At 41.1% G+C, this 24,354-nt stretch overlaps 2 protein-coding genes across 5 annotated transcripts in view; one reads left to right on the plus strand and one right to left on the minus strand.

The window, feature by feature from the left end:
- The window catches only part of LOC130222763 (neoverrucotoxin subunit beta-like), a 26,507-nt gene continuing 2,153 nt past the window's right edge, over positions 1 to 24,354 (plus strand). Inside the window, exons 1-6 of one of the 3 annotated variants that reach the window (XM_056455304.1) lie at positions 1 to 1,550; positions 2,685 to 2,777; positions 8,535 to 10,256; positions 10,371 to 10,465; positions 13,687 to 13,744; positions 22,481 to 22,524. In XM_056455304.1, the coding sequence (XP_056311279.1) occupies positions 2,687 to 2,777; positions 8,535 to 10,256; positions 10,371 to 10,465; positions 13,687 to 13,744; positions 22,481 to 22,524 (2,010 nt within the window). In that variant the 5' untranslated portion in view covers positions 1 to 1,550; positions 2,685 to 2,686. Of the gene's footprint in view, positions 1,551 to 2,684; positions 2,778 to 8,534; positions 10,257 to 10,370; positions 10,466 to 13,686; positions 14,131 to 22,480; positions 22,525 to 24,354 lie in introns of those variants that run through there. The other 2 variants (XM_056455303.1, XM_056455302.1) reach the window with 2 other exon arrangements.
- Positions 15,079 to 24,354, minus strand: part of LOC130222797 (zinc finger protein 32-like) — a 15,276-nt gene continuing 6,000 nt past the window's right edge. For both annotated transcript variants that reach the window (XM_056455352.1, XM_056455353.1), the window contains exon 3: positions 15,079 to 19,006. In XM_056455352.1, the coding sequence (XP_056311327.1) occupies positions 18,534 to 19,006 (473 nt within the window). In that variant the 3' untranslated portion in view covers positions 15,079 to 18,533. The remainder of the gene's footprint in view (positions 19,007 to 24,354) is intronic.

The raw sequence follows: 24,354 nt of genomic DNA on the forward strand, positions 1-24,354 counted from the left end.
ATATATAAGTATAAGTTTAAATGTGGGCCAAACTTACGTGACCCACATATCAATTTTTAACATCTGGGCCAAATACTACATCTGACATCTGGCCCATGTCTTGCGTGCCATCTTAAAGACGGTGCCACCTCTGTCAAACCCGGGCCATGTTTGTCCCACATGCTGAATGCCAGACTGTGCCAGCTTTATGCCAAATCTGGGCCAGAATTCTTTGCAACCTGGGTTAGAATGTAAGCGGTACTAAACAATAGTTTTTAGAATGAGTAATAATCCATTAATCTAGTTCAGGGGTCACCAATCTTGTTCCTGGAGGGCCAGTGCCCTACAGATTTTAGCTCCAACTCTAATCAAACACACCTGAACAAGCCAATCAAGGTCTTACTAGGTATACTTGAAACATCCAGGCAGGTGTGTTAAGGCAAGTTGGAGCTAAACTCTGCAGGGACACCGGCCCTCCAGGACCGAGATAGGTGACTCCTGATCTAGTTACTGCACATGTCCCTGTTGAAGGTCGGTGAATTTAAGATAATTCATTATTAAAAGGACAAGCTCAAGCTCGGCATGTCAAAACGTCCCAAGCTGTCTGGTGCGCAGGGGAGGCAAAAAAGAAAGAAAGGTGGAGGGAAAACGCGACAAAGACAGAGGTAATGTGCATATGATTATTGTATGCCTAATTTTTCAAATAGAACACACACTCAAAGTACAATCTGTTTCTCACCCAAGGCTGAGTGTGCTATCATCTGTCTTTACCAGAATTGGTTAAAAACCGCTATAATCTGCTTCCAAACTGGCAGCTTACATACAAAGGAAGAAAGTTTAAAAGATTTAACACTTGAAATGGCAAATATCACTTTAGACATCATTAACACAAAGCAAATAACAATATGAACAGTTGTTTCCAATTCCTCAAGAGTCCAGGTCCACTCAAGTGGTCTCCATGACCTCTGACCTGGCTGGGTCGGTCCTGTGGAAACAAATCCTTTGGCATACAGAAAAGCAATCACACACATATGATTCCAGTTCTAGTCTGAAGTGGATTGACACTGTTCATCATATAATCTGGACTCTTAAACATTCAGATTTGTTTATAATCATAAAGACATAAGAAAGGACATGTTACTCCATCCTGGAGTGGACATCCATCAGAAAATCCAACCATCTCGATAATATGATGGTCTGGGGCTATTTTCCTGCTTCAAAGCACACCAGCAAGGCCACTTCTGAACGGCTGAAGAAAAATGAAGACTTTGGAGTGGCCTAGTTTGGAGTGTTATGGTGAGTTGAATTGTTTTGTTTAGTTCACTTGGTTTGTGATATAAATGTAATTTCATTCAAATCGAATTCTTGTTAAAAACTGTAAATATTTGACAACACCCCACCTCCACTTTAATCAGATCAAACAGGCGTATAAAATTATTGCCGTTCTAACCAAAGTCTGCTTGTAGACGTAAGGGTTGAAGTTCAGTGTGCCATCTGTGAATGTGGAACTTCCAAAGCGGTTGCCTGCTCCAGTGGTCAGGTGCACTAACAGAATCTTGTGGACTCATCCGGTGAGTACTGGAAATCTTACGCAAAATCCTATGGAATAATATGAATAATGGAAATTGTATGTAATTGCTTTGCTCCTGACATGTAAACATTGTATTGCCCTTACTCTGATTATTAAAAATAATTGCATTACTCATCCACGTGCAAATGTAGTCAATGATGCAGAATATTTTAGTTGCCTAAAACTGTAATACAGTAAAACAATACACCTAAACCTACAGTCTGACAGGTCTTGTGTATGACAAGACATGGATTTCTGTAAAGTCTAGAAGGGTAACCTCTAACACTAAAGTTTTCAGCCTGATCTCACGAAGAAATGCAAGTATTTTACGTTTTGTCAGTTTAGTGGCTAATTTGTACGATTTAAAAAAGGAGGCGTGGCACCCAACCCCGCCCCTAAACCCAACCGTCATTGGGTGATGAGCAAATCGTACTAAATAGTACGAATTAAGCTACGGTGTTTGTGTGCGCGAAATTCTGTCGTACGGCGCTGCGAAAAGGGGCGGGATTAAACAAGATGATTAGACATTAAAAAAGCGAGCGATTGCTCCATGTTTTAAATTTCTGTCCAGAGAGGTCATGTTTTGATCCTCGATTGGTCTCACGCAGTCAAGTGATGCGATTTCGCAGGTCAGAGTTCACCAAGCTTGAACTTTGCACCGCAGCAACATGCGAAACTTGACGCATGACCCTGCGTTTCCGGTCTGGCGCATTCACGTGCGTATGAATGGAAGTCTATGGGAGGAAAAGCCCAGTGTGAGCGCAGCTTTAGATCGTACGAATTCAAACGAATTAGCCACTAAATAAAAAATTTACGAATTGCCGTGAGATTGTGTTGATTGTTTTACAGTGTGATAAATTTACAATGTAGTAATCTTTGCCTTGATGCTACATCTAAAAAACCTAAATGCTAAATTCTGCTCTGCTGGCCAGTATATAAGTGTAATTCACGATTTAGCAGGATTCTTTTTTTTTTTTCGCTAATAATCAAACAATGGCCCATTTGGATCAAGCTCAGCTCAATGAAATCAGGTGTTTGGATGAACATTTATATTTTTAAAGCAATCATTACAAATAATACCAGATTATTAGGTTGAATGTACACTTGGTGATTTTTAAATTGTTATTTATTACAGCCATGGCGTCACAGACCCTTGTATTGGCAGCTCTAGGAAGATCTATGTTTCCTGGTATGCTTTATGACTGCCGAAATGATTCCTTCATTCCAGGTGGAGTACCTTTTATTTATTTTTACCTCTTGTTCCCTGTAAATTGGAATCTATCAGTGAAATTAGCCAACTGTGTCATTTGACACACAATAACATGAAGCACAGAAACATATAATAATAATAATAATAATATGCATGGTTATTTTAACAGCACATTGTGTCGTAATATAGATGCAGTGGAGATCATAATTTACGATTTAGGAATTTTTTTTCCCCTAAGAATAATATAGTCTTTGTTTAAAGGATTTCAGGGAGTTGTAGTTCTGGCTGTACAATGCTATGCTTGTTAGCATGCAACCATGTGCTGGCAGTGTTTTACAAAGTAATGAAGATACTTCAAATACGCTTATTTTGTGGAAAACAACAGCTATGATTATTTGCATGAAGAACTAAAAGCTATAAAAGCTACAGCAGTAAAAACCAGAAGCTAAAGTTCATTGATGAACTTTAAAGTTGGTTTAAGAAAGTCAATATGGACACAAGACAGTTGGCAGGAAGCGAAGCATCAGCATCAGCAACAATGCTATTGCTTAGACTTAACAGTCCGTTTTATAATATATTATATTTATGAGTGTTACAACCTTTTTGATGTTAGTCTAGGGTAAAAGTAATAACATTTAAACGGTGTGGTATTTTCACAAGTGTTGGGTTCAAGCAACGAGACAAACAACAAACTGCCAACAAAAGTGATTTAATATACAAAGAAAGTGAAACCAGAATGCCCAAATATATTTACAAAAATAAGAAATATTTACAATAATAAAGTAGCAAATGAAACAAAGTATCAAACAAAATTAGGTCAACTCAAGAGTAAGGGGACGCTAGTGAAGCCAAAATCAAAGAAATAAATATAACAAAACAATTCTAACTCATAAACAAACCCCTTACCTACCTAGAAGCATGAAAAGAAAAGAAAAGCGCCATAAACTTACCTATACTAAACTAAGAATACAAAAATATAAATACACATATGGCGTTCACTTCTTACCTGGTGTTTTAAACAATGAATTGACTACGTGTTTGCAGAATGGAAGTCGTACGATATCTTCCTATCCACCTTACTCTGAGGACAAAGTCAACTCTTAATGCAAACTTGATTTTTGCCAGGTAAGAGCTGGGCCAAAAAGTAACAAACAAACAATCGAAATAAAGATGTACAAAAATAACAAAGTAGTTCAAAAATGGGCAGAAATAATAACAAATAATTTGATCCAAACCAAAGTTAAGCAAAAACAACAGATAACAAAATCATGTCGGCAAAACACACAAAAAACAGGATCAAAGGAAACGCGCTCCCCATCCGCTCTCCCTGGCGTCCTTTTATGTCATCGCGCCACGACACCCAATGATGAGTGACGGGTCTCCCAACCAATCGGCAATCGCGAAGGCGGACCTAAAGGATGTGACGGGCTGAGAGAGAGAGAGAGAGAGAGAGAGAGAGAGAGCGAGAGAACAGGAGGCAAAATCCTACAATATACGGCAACCGTAACAATGAGCTAATTAATATACACCAACCCGTGAGATCTCTTCGCTCTAAGGATCGATTCTATTCGCAAGATCCACGATCTGAATGTCGAGGTGATAGAGCTTTTTCAGTAGCAGCTCCAAGACTTTGGAACGATCTTCCGCTCTCCTTATGAACAGCTCCAATTTTGGGAGGTCACTGAAAACACACTTATTTTCCTTAGCTTTTAATCATGCGTTGTGGGTTTATGGATTTTGGTTCTGGTATGTTTGCATGTGTTTTAAGTGGTTTTATGTACAGCACCTTGGTATCTATTGTGGTTTGTTGAAAGTGCTCTAGAAATAAGTTGAGTTGAGACTGGAGAGTGTTCCCTGCTGAAAAATACAGCTTAAACCAGCCTAGGCTGGTTGGCTGGTTTTAGCTGGTCATCTCCCAGCCTGACCAGTTAAGACCAGGCTGGAAATGGCTGGAAACCAGCCTGGAAATGGCCAAAACCCCTCTAAAACCAGGCTGGTCGATCAGCTAAAACCAGCCAAGCTGTTTTTTTCAGTAGGGTTGTAACATGGGATTAGTTAACGCTGACCATTTTATCAGTCAGAAACAACATATTCGTCTATATCATACACTCCAAGATACTTTTAGGCTTACAGGAGAAGCTGCACCCAGGTTGCAAAGAATTCTGGCCCAGATTTGGCATAAAGCAGGCATTCCTTCTGCGCTGGCATACAGCATGTGGGCCAAACATGGCCCGGGTTTAAGGTGGCACACAAGAGTTGAACCAGATATTAAAAATTTAAATGTGGGCCACGTAAGTTTGGCGTATCATGACCCACTTTTATAATACATTTAAATTATATTTGAGTAAAATTCTACCAATCAGGTCACTTAGAGAACAAGCATGCCCATAGCACACCTAAAGCGAAATGCTTCATAGATTTATCTAATCAGTTGCAGTCGTGGCACACCAACATATCTGGCCCAGTTCAGGCCCAGTTATGAGTTATTAACTTGGCCCAGATATGGTCCATGTTTGGCCCTTGTAAGGAAGCCACTTGTGCGCCAGTCATGTACCGTAATTCACTGCGGCATGTGGGCCAAGCAAAATATGATTGTGTGGGCCAGATCTGGGCCAGAGAAATTTTGCTATGTGGGATGTGTCTTCGAGCAAGATTGTGGGTTTTATTATCATTATTTAAATAAAAAAAAAAACAGATTCTCATGACAAGTATTTTCCCCCTAGCATTCATTAGATTTGAGACATTACTTGCATAATCTAAAGAAGCTGTTTCATTAGATTAGTTTTATGCTAAGCACTCAAGCTAACTTCAATCCCACATAATGGTACATTTCTATTTTTTGCAGTGTGGCCAGGCAGTAAAAGCAAAGCACAGACAGTAGTGTCCCTGCAGAAATCTGTCAGATGTTGTTGGTTCTAGACCAGGGATGGGCAAACTCGATCCTGGAGGGCCGGTGTCCCTGCATAGTTTTGCACCAACCCTAATCAAACACACCTGCTTGTAGCTTTCTAGTGATCTTGAAGACACTAATTAGGGTGTTCAGGTGTGTTTGATTAGTGTTGGAGCAAAACTCTTCAGGGTCACCGGCCCCCGAGGATCGAGTTTGCCCATCCCTGTTCTAGACTCTTCATCCGAGGGCAGCTATCTACCTTCCACAGAAACTGAACACTTAAGAAATGTATACTATCCCTGTAAACTCTCACAGTTGAGCAATTTCTTTTATAAGTTTACAGTTACAAAATAAATACACTGTATACCACAAATGCACACACACGCACGCGTACATGGTTTACAGGGACTCTCCATATGCGTAAACCACTTCTAATATGGCCCTACTCCAGGAAACCTGTGGCAGATTTTAGATTTCAGAGGAAGAGGGAGAAATTATTGTAGTGACCTGAAGAGAGTCGCTCTCACTCACCGAATGCGCTGTACTGTGGGCGTCTGTTCCCTAAGCAACAAGAACAAACACCTGACATCGCCTGTCCATATTCCTCAAAGTTGTTTAGAATTAAAAGTTTAGAGATAGTGTGACACAACGCGTACCTATGTGTGCCTTTGATGCACCCCTTGACCCCTCTTACATCCTTGTCACAGCACCAGTGGCACCGAAATTAGGCACTGAAATTCATATGCTGATTCTGTCCGGGACATACCGGTTACAAAGGTTTCGGTACCCAACCATATGTATAATGTACCATTTCCTATATACACAAATATGGGATGATGAAATGAAATACTGAAGGCTTGACCACATTCCTCCTCTTACCAACGAACAAAAAATACATACCATTTAGAAACATCAAGAGTCGTGTTTACATGGGTTCAGCTGTGTCCTCTTCATTTTTTGTGTCTGACTCAAGCTTAAACTGATACGGCCTCGCTGACATTATTATAGCATTTAAACCTTTGTTCTGACTATCCATAAGAGTATGGCAAGGAGTATTTAATGCTAAAATGGCTTGCCATAACAGTCGGACAGACAGCACGCAAGAAAGGCATGACGTTTCCTGGTGACGTGAAGCCGATCCGTAAATCACAACACATTAGGTTAGCCGACTAATCAGAGCCCTTTGAGGGCGGATCTTATAGGAGGAACCAGGAAATATGATGGTCGTTTCTATGTTAGCTCAGTAGCTGTATAAAATTAAGGTAAGATATGTGAACAAATTACGTGATTTTTGATGTGTCTGCTCATAGATTGCTTCACCATGTCCAACCAGCCTCTGCCACTCTCTCAGGAGACCTTGGCCCAATTCAATCGCTCCCAGTCCACGGGACCAGGACCTCCGAGGCGACGTCTGGCCTCCATTTCCCATAAACACAATCAAACCTTAAAAAAACACAGTGGACCACCTCTTTAACTCTGTATTCTGGCTTAGTCTCTGACTGTGAAGAACATGTTCAAGTGTGTTCAGTCCTAACCTGATGCATTGTGGTAAATGTCATGCATGATGCAGCTATTGACGCGGGAAGTTTGTCTCATAGCTATATCAGATATCCGGTCACGTTTATCGAAGATTTTCGGTGAATGATGTCCGTCATTTTGACAGACTTGCCCTGACAATTATTTTGTAACCTTTGTAACCTAGCGCAATCATTCTAAACAGGAAGCGCTCGTGTTGCAGGGTAAACGACAGCACAGAAGCCATCTTTGCTTTCACTATTAATTTCGCCATGAAGCGCACGTTTACCGTCAACAGCTCAAAATGGTCATTTAAAATAATGCATATATGACAGCGATGAGAGGAATAATGGAAAACACACCTTGTAATTTAGCCAAACCGATTTAAACGGGGACCCTGCTGTCCCACCCATAGATCCGCTCCTGGTCCGTTCAAACAATCACTGAATGATTCGATTCATCTCCTAATGTATGTAATGCTGTATGTAAGTGTACTAGGTATTGCACTCCTGGTTCAAAACACATTTCACTCGGCCCCTCCTCTGACGACTCCACGCAAGCGCAGGTTGCCAGATTGACAACACCAACAGGAGTGAGTCTGACTGTGAAGACCACCGTGTCCTAACTAAAAGCAACGACACATGATAGAAGGAATGTTTTCCTTCCTTTTTTCCATTTTTTTTATTCATATTTTGTTAGGACACAGTGTTACAATGTAATCTGCTGACCTAATGTTTACATCTGTAATAATCATAACGCCGCATGTGGAAATTGGATTTTGCGTCTCGTTTCAGAGGCTGCTGCATGTCACATTTTCAGGAGCTCCTTTGTGGGACACGAAACTAGAGTGGACAAGTGATGCTTGAAAACACTAAAATCACTGGCCTCCAGGGGCATTGCTAGACATAAAGCTTTACTGAGGCACAGCTCCCCCAAGCATCAAGCAGGTGCTTTTTGATTAAACTACAATGCTTTCACCAGCGTTGGTTCGGTTCCACATGTTTATTCTGGGATTACCACTCTTAATAAATACACTTGCATATAAAGTAAAATGTACCTCAAAGAATTTACTGGGGCACTGGCGATTTTTACTGGGGCACATGCCCCAGTAAATGGGGTCTATTGATGCCCCTGCTCCACTTGTCAAAAATAACCCCATTACCCCTTGCAGGCTAGGTACCACAAGACTGTGGTTCTTTGTCTCACATGCTCTTGGAGCTGCATCTCATATAAACATGTTCAAACTGCTCTTGCTCTCTTGTTAAAATAACTCAAAATAGGATCGAGCACTGACATCGAAATTTAGAAAATTGTTGTTCTCTAGTTTTGATCTCCACCATACTAACTGTGAAAGCTGAATCTTATTTCAGGTGTTGCTCTGTGGAACAAGAAATCAATCCATGACAATTTGGACACCCATCCTCAGCCCAGGACAGATTTGAAGTTCAGCAGCTCTGATTCCATCTCTGATAAGTGCAATTTAATGGATATAAGTGCTTCCCTGAAAGCTAGCTTCTTGGGGGGGCTTATTGAGGTGGGAGGATCTGCCAGATACCTGCGTGACACCAAATCCACAAACCAACAGTCAAGAGTAACAATGAATTACAGTGAAACAACGAGATTTGACCAGCTCATCATCAGTCAGCTGCAGGATATCACCTACCCTCAAGTGTTTGAGCAGAAAACTGCAACTCATGTGATCACGGCTGTACTGTACGGAGCCCAGGCATTCATGGTGTTCGACAGGACATTATCAACGGATGAGAATATCCAGGAGATTGAGGGAGAATTAAATGTAATGGTCAAAAAGATCCCTGATTTTTCCATTGAGGGAAAAGGATCTGTAAAAATGACAGACAGTGACAAGGACAAAGCCGAGAAGATATCCTGCACTTTTCATGGTGACTTCCATCTTGAGCAAAACCCCACCTCATACATGGAGGCCCTGGATACATACCAGAAGCTGCCCACACTGCTGAAGGAGAATCCCCAGAATGCAGTTCCAATAAAAGTCTGGCTATATCCACTTTGTTTACTAAATGATAATGTAGCCAAGCTGGAGAGAGAAATCCGCTTAAGTCTGATTTCCAACACTGTAGATATAATTGAAAAGCTGGAAGAAGTCAACAGGGTTTCCAGTGACCTGTCCAATAATACACTGACAGATGATTTCAGTGACATCCAAAAGAGGCTTTGCTCATTTCAGGAGTCAGTTGGCATCTACAAGATGTTGTTCCAGAAAGCTGTGGCCAGGGTCTTGCCTGATATTCGAGGAGGGGTAAAGGAGGAGGAGTCCCTTGCAGATATCCTGAAGATCCACCATGACTCCCCTTTTAATGCAGGGAAGCTAAACCAGTGGTTAAAGGATGAAAATTCTGAACTTCACCTCCTGAGTTCATATCTCAAGACGCTCGATGGGATCAAAATTGAAGATCCAGACGGTCTCAGCACCATCCTTTTTGATCCTTATATTGATGTTGTGGTGTGCTTGACCATCACATCTTTGAGCTATGAAGACCCTGATCTCAAAAAACAGGAGGAGTTTCTGAAATCGGACCAGTTTAAGAAGCTAGATGGAGCAAACGGCCATGAAACAGATGTGGAACCTGTCAGAAAGTGGTTTAACAATCCTGATGCCATCAGACAGATGAGAGAGAGCTTAACTCAATTCAGGAGTTTTTCAGTGGCTAATAAAGATGATAAGAGAATCCGCTTCATTGTTTCTGCTATCTCAGATAGCTCCAATCCAGTCACTTCCATTTATTTTTATCAAAAAGGAGAACTGAAAAACACAAAGCTTCAGTTGCCATCCAAACCACCACCACCAATAGTGAAGGATGTCCAGAACCAAACAGTGTCTCTGCAACTGCAGAAGTCCCCAACTGGAGTCACAGTGAAGTACAGAGTCGAGTACAAGGAGTCAAGCGCTGATTCTGCTGCTGAAGACAATTGGTTTGTCGTAAACACAACTGATGAAGACTTTACTCTGACTGGATTGGAGCCTGATAAGTCCTACTTGATCCGCTACAGGATAGTGGGTGAAGTGGGAGTGAGTGAAGCCAGTGATACCATCAGCACAATACCATTTTCAGGTAAGTGTCATCTGCATAAATTAACTTTACTGTTTTTGCCATCAGAAGAAACTATAATCCATCACTGACAATGATATTCTGCTGCTGTGTGAGCATGATCTTTTCTTCTTTTAGCACATCCTTCGATTGTTGGTTTGCCAATAGGTCCAGAGTTCACCATTATGATGGGTTCTGGCAACTTTAAGGAAATCAGCATCACATTCGATGAGGTGTGTAAAGATTTCATTTAATGTTATCATTGTCGAGTCTGATTTGATATATTTGGAGGAAGATTTACTAATGGCATTTGCAAACACCTCTTTAGTATTCACCCTAAACACCCTAATATTCATGTATTGTAAATCTGTTCATAGCTAATACAACCTGTATATAATGTTCATAGTACATCCATCTGTAAATATCACCATAGTTTTTCTATAACTGCACTTGCTGGTTAGACCTAATCTGCATTTCGTTGCCTTGAACTTGTACATGTTTAATGACAATAAAGTTCTTATCTAATCTTAATCTTTAGAGGAAAACAATTCAAAGGATTATCTAAAGGCACAAAGAGAAAGATTTTTAATAAAAATATGCCTTGATTGCATTTTTTTAAAATGTATTTTTCCATTGTAATATGCAAAAGATACACAAATTTAGATCACGTACAAATGGAAGAAGAAGAAAAAACAAACAAAAAAAAACATCAAAATAGTCAGGTACTGGCAAGTATGTGTGTGTGTGCGCGCATGTAAAGGTAACTGGGTGGACAGGTCAGAGTACATAAATGAGAGAAGAAAAAGATAAATGTTTATATGCACTGTGTATGTATGTGTATATATATATATATATATATATATATATATATATATATATATATATATATATATATATATATATATATATATACACACATACGTACACATGCATGCACCAAACCCCACCCCTAAACCCAACCGTCATTGGGGGATGAGAAAATCGTACGAAAATGTACGAATTAGATCGTACGAATTCATACGAATTAGCCACTAAATCAAAAAGTTACGAATTGCCGTGAGATTGTGTTGGTAAATTAGATTCATACTTGATCACACAGGGTAACTCGTTGGGTTTTGGAAAATTAAGTCAATGTCTACTCCAGAGAAGATAAGTAATAAAATATACGTTTATTAATAAAATAAAATCCAGTGAAAAAATTTGAATAAACAAAATACAAATAACCGAAAACAAAATCCTTTACTTTATCCTCCATTGAGGATAAAGGGCAACCAACTTCAGTATATAGAAGTCAGAAAGCGTGACGCTGGTTTGTACATTTCAGCTTTTATACTCATCATGCATAGATAACGATCAACTCTGGGACCGTGTTGGGAGACAGGGTTCATAAACAATGTTCAGAAACAGAGCACAGGTCATTCATAAACACAGGTGCATCACTTAATTACAACCCAGGCTCATTCTGAAAACGTACCTCCACGGAAATTTCTGGAGACTGTGAAATACGTACCGGCGGCACGTTTTTCTGCAGTTTTTGTTTTCGCGAATCCACCAGAGGTCGCTGTGTACGCTTTTTGAGATCTCAAATTTCCCTCGCGAGTGTCATTCGCGCCTGGTGTTCTCGCGTAAACCCACCAGAGGCTGCTGTCGACTCACTTTTTGACAGACTTTCTTACTGACTGAGCAAACGATCGGCTGACCCGCCCTCCCCCTTCCCTGAACCCAACCAATTTTATCGATTGACCCGCCCACCCACTTCCCTAAACCCAACCAACACGTTTCAAAAGCAATCCAAAAAAATAAAAGCCCTCGTCTGATTTTTTTTTTTTACCTCATCCTCACCCTGCTATTCACTTGTTTGTTTTATATTTTGGATTCTGTTTTTGTCTTACTTGCTTTCTGGAACCGCTCTTCCCCGGACTCGAACCCCCGTCTTCGTGGTCAACTCCTCTCTGCATCTCAAATCTGCCGATGTACGTGGCGCGCTAACGGGACAAACTGGTTGCAGCCGGAATGCCATCCATACTGAGGAATCAGTCAGCTGGTAAGCACGAAAAGGAACGGCGTCCCACAGCCCCGTAGCATTCCTTTAAAAAAATTAAATGCAGTCATACATACCTCCACCTACGTAATTCGCTGTCTCCAGAAACGTCCGCAAGGCTACGTTTTCACAATGAGCCTAAGTTGCTTAATTTCCACGTTCAAAGAGCATGCTTATCAATTTGAACAGTGGGGAGATCCTTCGGGGAGACCGATACATAGTCATCCGAGTATATTATAAAGCATAAGTCATATGATCAATGTCATTAGACCAATCAGACACCACAGTCACACATCAATAAATGAAGCAAATAACATAGACATAAATCAAACAGATAGAAACTAACCAATGCCTTGATTGCATCTTAATGTGTGCTGCTGTATCTTAAGGTGGTCGCAGACCGGATGCGCCATGTGGCAAGGTGCCACGCAGTGCCCTGCATTTTAGAATTCTAAAGATAGATTTCTATCAGGGTACGCACACCGGTGCCACAAGTCAAGCCAAATGACTCAGGACGCTGTTCATATTTCTGCGTCACCACAGAGAGCCATCAGAATAGTTCCATTGTAGAAAAGGCTGTGATGTGTATATACAGAACAATAGCGCCCTCCTGTGACTCTACTAAATATTACACTCATGACGCAGATTCCCCTTTAAATGATCACCTTAATAGTTAACAGGAAAACAGTTCAGAGCATGGACAGACTTCGCTATCTTAAGTGCCATCAGATACACACTATAAAGAAAGGAAAACCGGATGGATACGAAAAAGCCAGGGTTATCATGATAACGAATCAATATGAAAGCATCTGGACCCGTTTTAACCATTTAAGTGAACCGGTTTCACGCTGTAGGCTCAACATCGTGACACATTTGTCTTATTATTAGATTACAGACTGGATTCTGAATGCTTCGGAATTGTGAAAAACCTGGTGACAAAAGGATGCTACATTTGAATAATCAGTGCTTGCTGTAAGCAAATAAACCCACTGCTGTCGAGCTGTCACGGCGAACCACTCATATTAAGATACACTCCAAAGCATTGTGCTGCGCTGCCATATTTCCAAACTCAAGGACTGTAAACTCTCAACCAGTATCTGTTCAATAAAGTATTCTTCGTCTCCGACCGGACGACTTATGTCCGCTCAATTCCCACCAGCACCCACACAGTCTACATTACATCCATATTAAATAACATTCAAATGTGCGCGTCTGGTGTGCGATACGTCCAACTGTCATGTGCGTGCGGTGTCGCGGCGCATCCGTTGTGTGAAGCCCTTAAGAACAATCTCATCTGTTCATGAGTCTGAATGAGCTCTCATGCTAATCTGCACTTTAGTATATCTGGTATATCTTTGGTTGTTGTTTCAACTGCATTCTGAAGTATTTCACATGTATATTTGTGTCTTTTAGAAAATTCTGAAATCCATCCAAGTGACTCTCAGCAGCGGCAACAAGATGACCATTGGAAGTAAGAAAGGACCAAATGAAAAAGTTTACATATTTGACAATAGTGAAGAAATAGCTGTTGCAACACTGAGGGTGATTAATGGAGATTTACAAATTAATGAGAGTTTGAAACTTGACTCTGCTGAACGGAAATGTTTTTTATGTAAATGCGACCAATTGGGGGATGCCGTGAGTGTTGATGTGAAGTCAGGAATCGGTTATAGCATTACGGGCAGAATCGAAGACGGTGGATTTATTGCACTGGGTTTATACTTCACTTAGATCCATCAATAAATACATAAATCTGCTACTACACACAGGCTTTCTGCAGGTTTCACCCTTTTAAGACTATTGTGAATTCAGTTTTTAGACTCATACAGGGCTAAATGCTAGTTTTGATAGTTTTACATGGACATAAGAAATATAAGACCTGTTTAAAATGATTTAAAACAATATACTACAAGACAATATTTCATAGAACTTAAGACTTTTTTTAATAGTTTTTGAAATTTCTACTTTAATAAAAAATTTGATTTCGTTTGCAATTAATAATCAGTATGTATTGGGGTAGTGATGGGTCGTTCTTGAACGATTCGTTCATTTTGAACGAATCTTCAATATGTGTCGGGAACTATGAGTCCTCTCAGGGAGTGATTCGTTCATCCGCGCGCACATATGTGCAGGTGGTATCGTTCATTTAAAGTCTTTTGAGTCGTTCATCTCGCAAAGGCAGAAGCCAATCATATGCGTTTAGAGCCGGAAAGAGAATTGATTCGTTCATCTCTGGAGTCCTCTATCGGGTTTGAGTCATTCATTCATCACGGGCCAATCATATGCGTTTAGAGCCGGAAAGAGAATTGATCCGTTCACCTCTCGAGTCGTCTATCGGGTTTGAGTCATTCGTTTATCACGGGCCAATCATATGCATTTAGAGCCGGAAAGAGAATTGATCCGTTCATCTCTCGTGTCCTCTATCGGGTTTGAGTCATTCATTCATCACGGGCCAATCATATGCGTTTAGAGCCGGAAAGAGAATTGATCCGTTCATCTCTCGAGTCCTCTATCGGGTTTGAGTCATTCATTCATCACGGGCCAATCATTTGCGTTTGGAGCCGGAAAGAGAATTGATCCGTTCATCTCTCGAGTCCTCTATCGGGTTTGAGTCATTCATTCATCACGGGCCAATCATATGCGTTTAGAGCCGGAAAGAGAATTGATCCGTTCATCTCTCGAGTCCTCTATCGGGTTTGAGTCATTTATTCATCACGGGCCAATCATATGCGTTTAGAGCCGGAAAGAGAATTGATCCGTTCATCTCTCGAGTCCTCTATCGGGTTTGAGTCATTCATTCATCACGGGCCAATCATTTGCGTTTGGAGCCGGAAAGAGAATTGATCCGTTCATCTCTCGAGTCCTCTATCGGGTTTGAGTCATTCGTTCATCACGGGCCAATCATATGCGTTTAGAGCCGAAAAGAGAATTGATACGTTCATCTCTCGAGTCCTCTATCGGGTTTGAGTCATTCGTTCATCACGGGCCAATCATATGCGTTTAGAGCCGGAAAGAGATTTGATCCGTTCATCTCTCGAGTCCTCTATCGGGTTTGAGTCATTCGTTCATCACAGGCCAATCATTTGCTTTTAGAGCCGGAAAGAGATTTGATCCGTTCATCTCTCGAGTCCTCTATCGGGTTTGAGTCATTCGTTCATCACAGGCCAATCATTTGCTTTTAGAGCCGGAAAGAGAATTGATTCGTTCACCTCTCGAGTCCTCTATCGTGTTTGAGTCATTCGTTTATCACGGGCCAATCATATGCGTTTAGAGTCGGAAAGAGAATTGATTCGTTCACCTCTCGAGTCCTCTATCGGGTTTGAGTCATTCGTTCATCACGGGCCAATCATATGCTTTTAGAGCCGGAAAGAGACTTGATCCGTTCACCTCTCGAGTTCTCTATCGGGTTTGAGTCATTCGTTCATCACTGGCCAATCATATGCGTTTAGAGCCGGAAAGAGACTTGATCCGTTTACCTCTCGAGTTCTCTATCGGGTTTGAGTCATTCGTTCATCATGGGCCAATCATATGCTTTTAGAGCCGGAAAGAGAATTGATTCATTCATCTCTCGAGTCCTCTATCGGGTTTGAGTCATTCGTTCATCACGACCCAATCATATGCATTCAGAGCCGGAAAGAGAATTGATTCGTTCACCTCTCGAGTCCTCTATCGGGTTTGAGTCATTTGTTCATCACGGGCCAATCATATGCGTTTAGAGCTGGAAAGAGAATTGATCCGTTCACCTCTCGAGTCCTCTATCGGATTTGTTTAAGTTCAGTTCAGTTTAGCTCAGTTCAGTGTGGTTTAATAATCACTACTGAGAGTCCAAATACTGAAGAGCAAATCCAACGATGCACAGCTCTATAGATCCCGAAACATATGCGTTTAGAGCCGGAAAGAGAATTGATTCGTTCACCTCTCGAGTCCTCTATCGGGTTTGAGTCATTCGTTTATCACGGGCCAATCATATGCGTTTAGAGCCGGAAAGAGAATTGATTCGTTCATCTCTCGAGTCCTCTATTGGGTTTGAGTCATTCGTTCATCACGACCCAATCATATGCATTCAGAGCCGGAAAGAGAATTGATTCGTTCACCTCTCGAGTCCTCTATCGGGTTTGAGTCATTCGTTCATCACGGGCCAATCATATGTGTTTAGAGCCGGAAAGAGAATTGATTCGTTCACCTCTCGAGTCCTCTATCGGGTTTGAGTCATTCGTTTATCACGGGCCAATCATATGCGTTTAGAGCCGGAAAGAGAATTGATTCGTTCACCTCTCGAGTCCTCAATCGGGTTTGAGTCATTCTATCATGTGATGAACGAACGACTCAAGAACCAGATAACTCGAAAGGTGAACTAATTGTAGATGTGTTTGGAAGTAATTCGTAACATTTTAATAATATTTTGGCAAATTGAACCAAATGAACGAAATGACTCGATGAACGAGACTCAAAGATCCGAGTCAGTAAAATGATCCGAACTTCCCATCACTAATTAGGGGTATTAGGATTGCGTTGTTTTGTGTTTCTGTGTGTTTGATTTATTCTAGATTTGGGACGTGCCTTCAGTGCACCTGATGCTGGTCAGCGCCCTTATTTAAACCCCGTCAGAGAGTTTGTCAGGGCCGCTATCCCTTCACTTTGCAGTTGGCCAGAGCTGCCCTCCAATTTGGGCATTATGCTTTGTTTCGCATCCATACACCATCACTGACAACACCTACCGCATCCATTCACTTGCTTTTCATGCTGATACTGATGTTTTGATTATATTATTGTGTTAAATAAATCTTATTTTTGATTATACTTCGCCGTGTCGTCTCCCTCACTGTGTTACATCCCTGAGCCAGGTGTAACAGGGGTGTCAAAATTAATTGTTTCTTCGGTGCACCGCGATGCAGACGCGGGACAATTCGGTATCAGTTCAGTAATAATCATAACCGGTTCTCGTGTACTGACGCCATTTATCTCATATGCGCCATGTCGCCGTAGCTTACTATGGTGAGGGAGGAGAGCGCGAGTATTTACAACGCTCCAACTACTTAAAAACACAGAAGATGTGCACTTTCACCGCGTGTGTGTTTGCTGGACAGTCTTTCACTGATACTTACAGCAGAAGACCCTATTTCACTGCGAAGTAAACTCCATTTCTCTCTCTCTCACTGTGGCCCATTTGACCTGCTGGCGTGACGTTTCCTCTCCTCTCGGCTGTTACAGCAATACTTCTGGATAGAGGTCTGCAACCAGATTTCTTGGGGCGCCGGATAAATAAATACATTTATTTGTCCCAGGCAGTAACTCTGGTGTAATTTGAATGGGAGGGGGCGGTCTAACAATATCGCTCGCTAGCGAGCAAGGTTTGGATGAAAATTACGACGGTCCTTTGGGTATCTGCTGGCATTTTTTAAACCAACAAATCCCAATAAAATACGTCCCCCAAACACAAGAAACAATTATAATGTACTAGGCTTTTATTTTGGTCTACTTATATAACGCCATAAGGAATGCACCGCGCTCATCTGTAGTGATTCGGCTGTAGAGTTTTAAGCGATACAATTCGTTCAATTACTTTTTATGTGCTTTATAAACCACGCGATGGTGTCTTTTCTTCTTTAGTGTGTATATAAGTGTGTATTTTTTGTGAGCGGGTTGCTGCTGCGACGGGGGGCAGGGCAGAGGATCACGATGTCTATCGGTTATCAGTGATGAATGATGGCATCGTCTATCAACCCAATTCTAATCCTTTACTTCCGGGTTTCTTCCCACCGCAGCCTCGCTTTTGTGTTTTAAAATGGCTGCCGTGCGAAATAAGCGTATGGTCTGTAAATTGATCTGAACTTCCCATGACTACTGCACAGTTATTTAAAACACCAAACACATATATAAATATATCGATAGGTGTAATGACACATTTTTGCTGACAATTCCATTGCCTTTCTCCTGAGTGAATGGGCAGATTTAAAAAGATGATGAAATCATTTACAACACTGAAGAATGAGTTTCCAGATGTCGCTTCAGGTGTCTTTTATACGAGTAACTCGCGTCACAGTGCAGACACACGAACGGCTTCTCTCCAGTGTGAACTCTCACGTGAGTCTGAAGGTTTCCGATGAATCTGAAGCCTTTTTCACACTGAGGGCAGCTGAACGGCTTCTCTCCCGTGTGAACTCTCGTGTGAACCTGGAGGTTCGTTTTGCTGGAGAAAGTCTTCCCACAGTGATCGCACATGAATGGGTTTTCTCCAGTGTGAGTTCGTACATGATTCCTCAGATTTCCCTGGTCTGTGAAACTGCGTCCACACTGACTGGTTTGTCTCCAGTGTGACTGCTGACGTGATACTTCAGGTTTAGGTCAGTTGTGAAGCTCTTCTCACACAGTTCGCAGGAGTAAGGTTTCTCTCCGGTGTGAACTCGGATGTGCCTGTTAAAGCTTCCTTTTTGAGTGAAGCTGTTTCTGCACTGCAGGCATGTGTAAGGCTTTTCTTTAGAGTGAACACTCATGTGGCCTTTAAGGGTTCCCTTTTTAGCAAAACTGCATCCACACTGTTGGCAAACGAACGGTTTCTCTCCAGTATGAATTCTCATGTGGCTTTTTAGAGTTCCTTTTTTTGCGAAACTCTTTCCACACTGTGGGCAGATGAACTTGTTCATAGTTGCCGTCTGTTCAGACTCTGAGCAACTGAATGATTTCTCTTCCATTTCATCAAGAACTTGGCTCTCTTCTTTCAGCACCTTCAGGTCTAAGACAGAAGAAAACAAATAATGGATTACCTCAATGTAATGGCACAAAGCAACTGAAATATGAAGACAAATCTATGTTAAGGATGGCTCACACTGAGATTTTTTTATAATCCTGAACAATTGCAGCATGTCAGACTGCACGAACATGGTTCCCATGTCACACTGTAAGATCTCAGCCGTCATACTGTCAGAATGAATGACAATGAAGATGCACCAAACACGGAAGAAAACTCTCCTGGAATTTGACATCATCCACCCGTGACACTTTCACTATCCCACGTTCTGAGATGATTCCTCACAATCACAACTCCTCAATCTGTAGCCGCAATTTTGCACATAGCGTGTCTCAATAATAAAACCAGGAAGAAATAAACTCGACATTTTCCTGGCGGCCGTTTGAATTTTTACATGGATTGCGTCATCAGATTCTGCGCTCCTATTGGTTCTTGGATTGACGCTCATCGCAGCTGTTGTCACACTGCAGGAAAGTGTCTGAGATCTTCTGACACGGTCAGAACTTCATCGGAGGGAAAATCTGTACGGAACGGGTACTAAGCGGCTGTATGTAAACATGTCAAGCCAACGATCAAAGACTACAGATTTTAGCCTAGGATATCAGGAATCTTTTAGGATTTCCCAAATTTGTCTCAGATGACAAAATCGCGACTGAAATCTCAAAGTGTGAGCGAGGTCCTTTTTTTAGGACACTTCCCAAATACTTTTTAAGATGGCACATACCTTTTCAGCTTACCCAAAGGTGACTGGTAAATTATGGACAAATAACAAATCTGCCTCAAGTAGTAGAAAATGTTAAACACCGCCATGTTGAGCTTTTCAAAGAAGCAGATTTTGTGTAAAAACCGAAGTGACGATTTAAACGTCATTATAGTACAGAAATTGTGCTTACTGAAACCGATGACCTGTTTAATCTAAACATTAGCTAGATATTTCTACACGTGCTATTAGATCTTAACAACTGACTATGAGCTGGTCTGTTGAACAGATCAATCATTATTTGGACAAGAAATAGCATGACTTTTGTTCCTTTATCTACTTTTTACTTCAGCAAATTACTCACAAAGGAGGAGTACTACAGGGCTCAGTATTGGGTCCTCTGATTTTTCAGCCTGATCTCACAAGGAAACGTAACGACATTTTGTCAGTTTAATGGCTAAATCGTACAAATTTGTATAAGTTCAGTCATACAAAAAAGAGGCGTGACATCAAGACCCCACCCCTAAACGCATGAGCAAAATCGTACGAATGAGATTGTACGAATTCATACGAATTAATGACTAAATCAAAAATGTACGAATTGCCTTCAGATAGCTTTGGATTTTGGGGCATTTTTTATTTAAATTGACATTTTATAATCATAACTTCCTCGCCTCACAGCAAGAAGGTCGCTGGTTCGAGCCTCGGCTTGGTCAGTTGGTGTTTCTGTGTGGAGTTTGCGTGTTCTCCCCGTGTTCGCGTGGGTTTCCTTCGGGTGCTCCGGTTCCCCCACAGTCCAAACACATGCGGTACAGGTGAATTGGGTAGGCTAAATTGTCCATAGTGTATGAGTGTGTATGTATGTTTCCCAGAGATTGGTTGCAGCTGGAAGGGCATCCGCTGCGTAAAACGTGCTGGATAAGTTGGCTGTTCATTCCGCTGTGGCGACCCCAGATTAATCAAGGGACCAAGCCGACAAGAAAATGTATGAATGAATGAACTTCCTCACCCATACTGGCGTTTCCACTACATTGCAGAGAAACAATCTCCACCCACATTGCATGACCTAAAAGTTTCTTATGCGTCCATTGACACAACACTGGACATATCTTGCTGGCATTTGTTTTTGTCGTCAACTGGTAGTGCAGTTATATGTCTCTCTTATCTGACACACAAGGATCAGTTACTGGATCCCTCTAAAAACGAGATGATGATCATAATTAGGTGTTTTAAATAAGGAAGTCATGCAAAATGTGCAGGACAGGAGGGGTCCTTAGGATTGGACCAGGAGACCCAATCAGGGAGCAATCGTGAATATCGATGCCCGCTTTTCAAAAGGCTGCATTTAAGTCCTTCTACACTGAAACACAACCCAGACATGTTCAATCTAAACAGGGTCTTCAGCACTCTCAATACACTTTAAGTCAAAGTTGCCAGAGTAGTGTGGACACTACGGGTGCAACCATACACAAGTCACAATTTGTTACACATGTTAACGCTAAACTCACTATACACTTATATCTCCATAATGTATTGCAAAAACACAGATTAATATTAGTTATTTCTCAAACATATGATTAAAAAACATGATCAGGGATGTACCGAAATCAAAATTCTAGGTCAAAACTGAACATTCTGAATGCATTTGGCCAAAAACAGAAAACAAACATGCTTTGTAATAATAATTATTGTATTAAAGTAATTTTGTATGACTTTTTTTTTAATTTACTCAGAATTTTAGGGGTTCAAGTGTGTAGCGCTGAAACCCTCTAATATTAAATGTAATTTTTAAAACCACAGGCCAATACAACAACCACATTTTATGACAATAAAACATTATTACTTTGCCATGACAACACAGTAGCACGATTGTAAGCAGAAAAAACAAGTATATTACAAAGGAATGTCCTGTCTGTGTGTTACTTGAGCTGACTTTGTTCCTCTGGTGGTTCGTGCACCACAGCGCGAGCGATATAATCTCGCACTTTGGTTGGCACAGCAACAAACCGCAATGCACATGCCACTGAATTGAATGGGTTTCATAGCGCATCGCTTTCCGTGTCCAGTGTGAAGCGGCTTTCACACCAGATTTAGAAAGTGCTGCGCTATGACTACCGAGTGAAACTAGAGCTCTGAATGAACACTCTGAGGCAGTGAGGTTTAGTATAGTCATTGTTCGTCTCATATGTTATATTGTTTCTCATTTGGCCCAAAATACTATTTTTAATCAATAATTTTCACCAACTGTACGTTTCACCAATAACACGTAGGCCTACTGTTGGTTAAAATGTTAATTTTGTTTAGAAGTGGGGTGGTGGACTTCGATAGACTTTAGAATAATCATAATTCTGAAGTTGAACTTTTAATTATGGACACAACAGCATGCGCTTTGTCAATGACAACATATAAATGGACCATTTTCAATGGTAACATCACACACTTGTCATTATCAGGCACGTTGTGCATCCTTGTGCATTATGTTCAGTTATTTTGACCTTGTTCTTCAATGTGGAGGTGTGCTCGTTTACGCGATTGTTTTAGAACTTAAGTTGCCTACGGAAGAAACGACTAGAAATAATAAACTTGCTCTAAAACAGAGATGCCCACAGTTTGGCGATGGTCATTTTCTAATTTGACGTTACCTTTTTTGTTCGTTTTATTGCTAATCTGCAAAAAAAAAGCTAACTGTAATTAAATATTTCAATTAAATGTTGTCAATGAATCTGATTTCTTAAAATGTAAATAATGTCTCTTGACAGATAGAGGACTATGCAGAAGACATCGGCAAGCCAATCAAGGCAAGGCAAGTTTATTTATATAGCACATTTCATACACAGTGGCAATTCAAAGTGCTTTACACAAACAGGAATAAAAGAAACAAGTATAAGAGAAATAAAAACAAATAATGAAAATGGTTAAAAAATAAAATAAATAAGCATAAAAGCTGATAAAATGTGTTATAAAAGAATGAAAAAGAAGAGAAAAACATAGTAGTTCGATCTGTCGGACGTAGCACAGTGCTCATTCAGTAAAGGCACAGCTAAACAGATGTGTGTTCAGTCTTGATTTGAATGTGCCTAATGTTGGAGCACATCTGATCATTTCTGGAAGCTGATTCCAGCAGCAGGGGGCGCTGTTAGTAGCTGAAAGCCGATTCACCCTGCTTTGACTGAACTCTTGGAATTTCTAGTTTATTTGATCCTAAAGATCTGAGTGATCTGTTAGGTTTGTATTCAGTGAGCATATCTGTAATGTATTGAGGTCCTAGGCCATTCAGTGATTTATAGACCAGTAATAATACTTTAAAATCTATTCTGAATGTAACTGGGAGCCAGTGTAAAGACCTGAGGACAGGTGTGATGTGCTCTGATTTCCTGGTTCTGGTCAGAATTCTGGCCGCAGCGTTCTGGATGAGCTGCAACTGTCTGACTGTGTTTTTGGGGAGGCCAGTGAGGAGGCCGTTACAGTAATCCACCCTGCTGCTGATAAAAGCATGAACAAGTTTCTCTAAGTCTTCACTGGAATCAAGGCAAAAACTAGTGTACTTCTGCTATAAATGAGATTGTTTTGTTTTTACTGTATTAAGTTGATTATATTACTGTATTAGTTAATATAAAACAGTGTTTTCTAGTCATTTTTATACATTATTAAATGAATTAGGAAATTAGCCATGTCAACTATATTTACCTTCGCCCATAAGCCTCAATCAAGATTGGCTTTTGGCCCTTTATAAGAAAAAGTTTGGGCACCCCTGCTTTAAAATAAGTATGTTTATAACTACACATGAACATAAATAATATAATTACAAAAAATTAGCAACATAACGAGCTGATTTTATCATCTAAAAATTAATGGAAGTGAATGAGACTGACTGTCCCGAGACAAACCTTTTATGTGAAGAATAGGATCAGCAGGCTAGAGTAGTCATACCAGCACTGACACTCTGTACACATTTATTCTCACGCTTTGAATACAGCCGTCCATTCATCCAGACAGGCAGCACGCACAACTCTGTTCACCATGAAAAAATAAAACATTTAAAATGTGATTTAGTGATTGAAATGTGTTTGCGTTTACTCGTCTCAGTGGGTGCCGTCACTTTTAGATACAAAAAAACCCTTAAATCAAACAAAGAATTACTATTAGCGGCTCCTTTTACTTTATAAACGGTTATATACAGCCTAGGCAAACAGTTCTGAGTGTAACCCGTTCCGAGCTGGTATCGAACCGGTGACCTTCCGCATGGGAGTCGGGTGCTCTACCAAGGAGGCTAAAGACCATGGCCTCTAGCATCTGTCGCTAGAGCACCTGTAGAAGTCAGAGGAGTGAGGTTTACCTGCACAGCACTTACTAGCTGGCCTCCGTTACACTCACCCCCTAAACCTCACTCCCATCCGGGTCACAGCACCAATGTAACCCCGTCGGTCCTACGCCTCCCAACCCGTTCTGAGCTGGTATCGAACTGGTGACCTTCCGCATGGGAGTCGGGTGCTCTACCAAGGAGGCTAAAGACCATGGCCTCTAGCATCTGTCGCTAGAGCACCTGTAGAGGACAGAGGAGTGAGGTTTACCTGCACAGCACTTACTAGCTGGCCTCCGTTACATGAGCACATACGCTGGAGTACAGTATGCA

The sequence above is a fragment of the Danio aesculapii genome, chromosome 4 (assembly GCF_903798145.1).
Source record: "Danio aesculapii chromosome 4, fDanAes4.1, whole genome shotgun sequence".
Taxonomy (NCBI): Eukaryota; Metazoa; Chordata; class Actinopteri; order Cypriniformes; family Danionidae; genus Danio; species Danio aesculapii.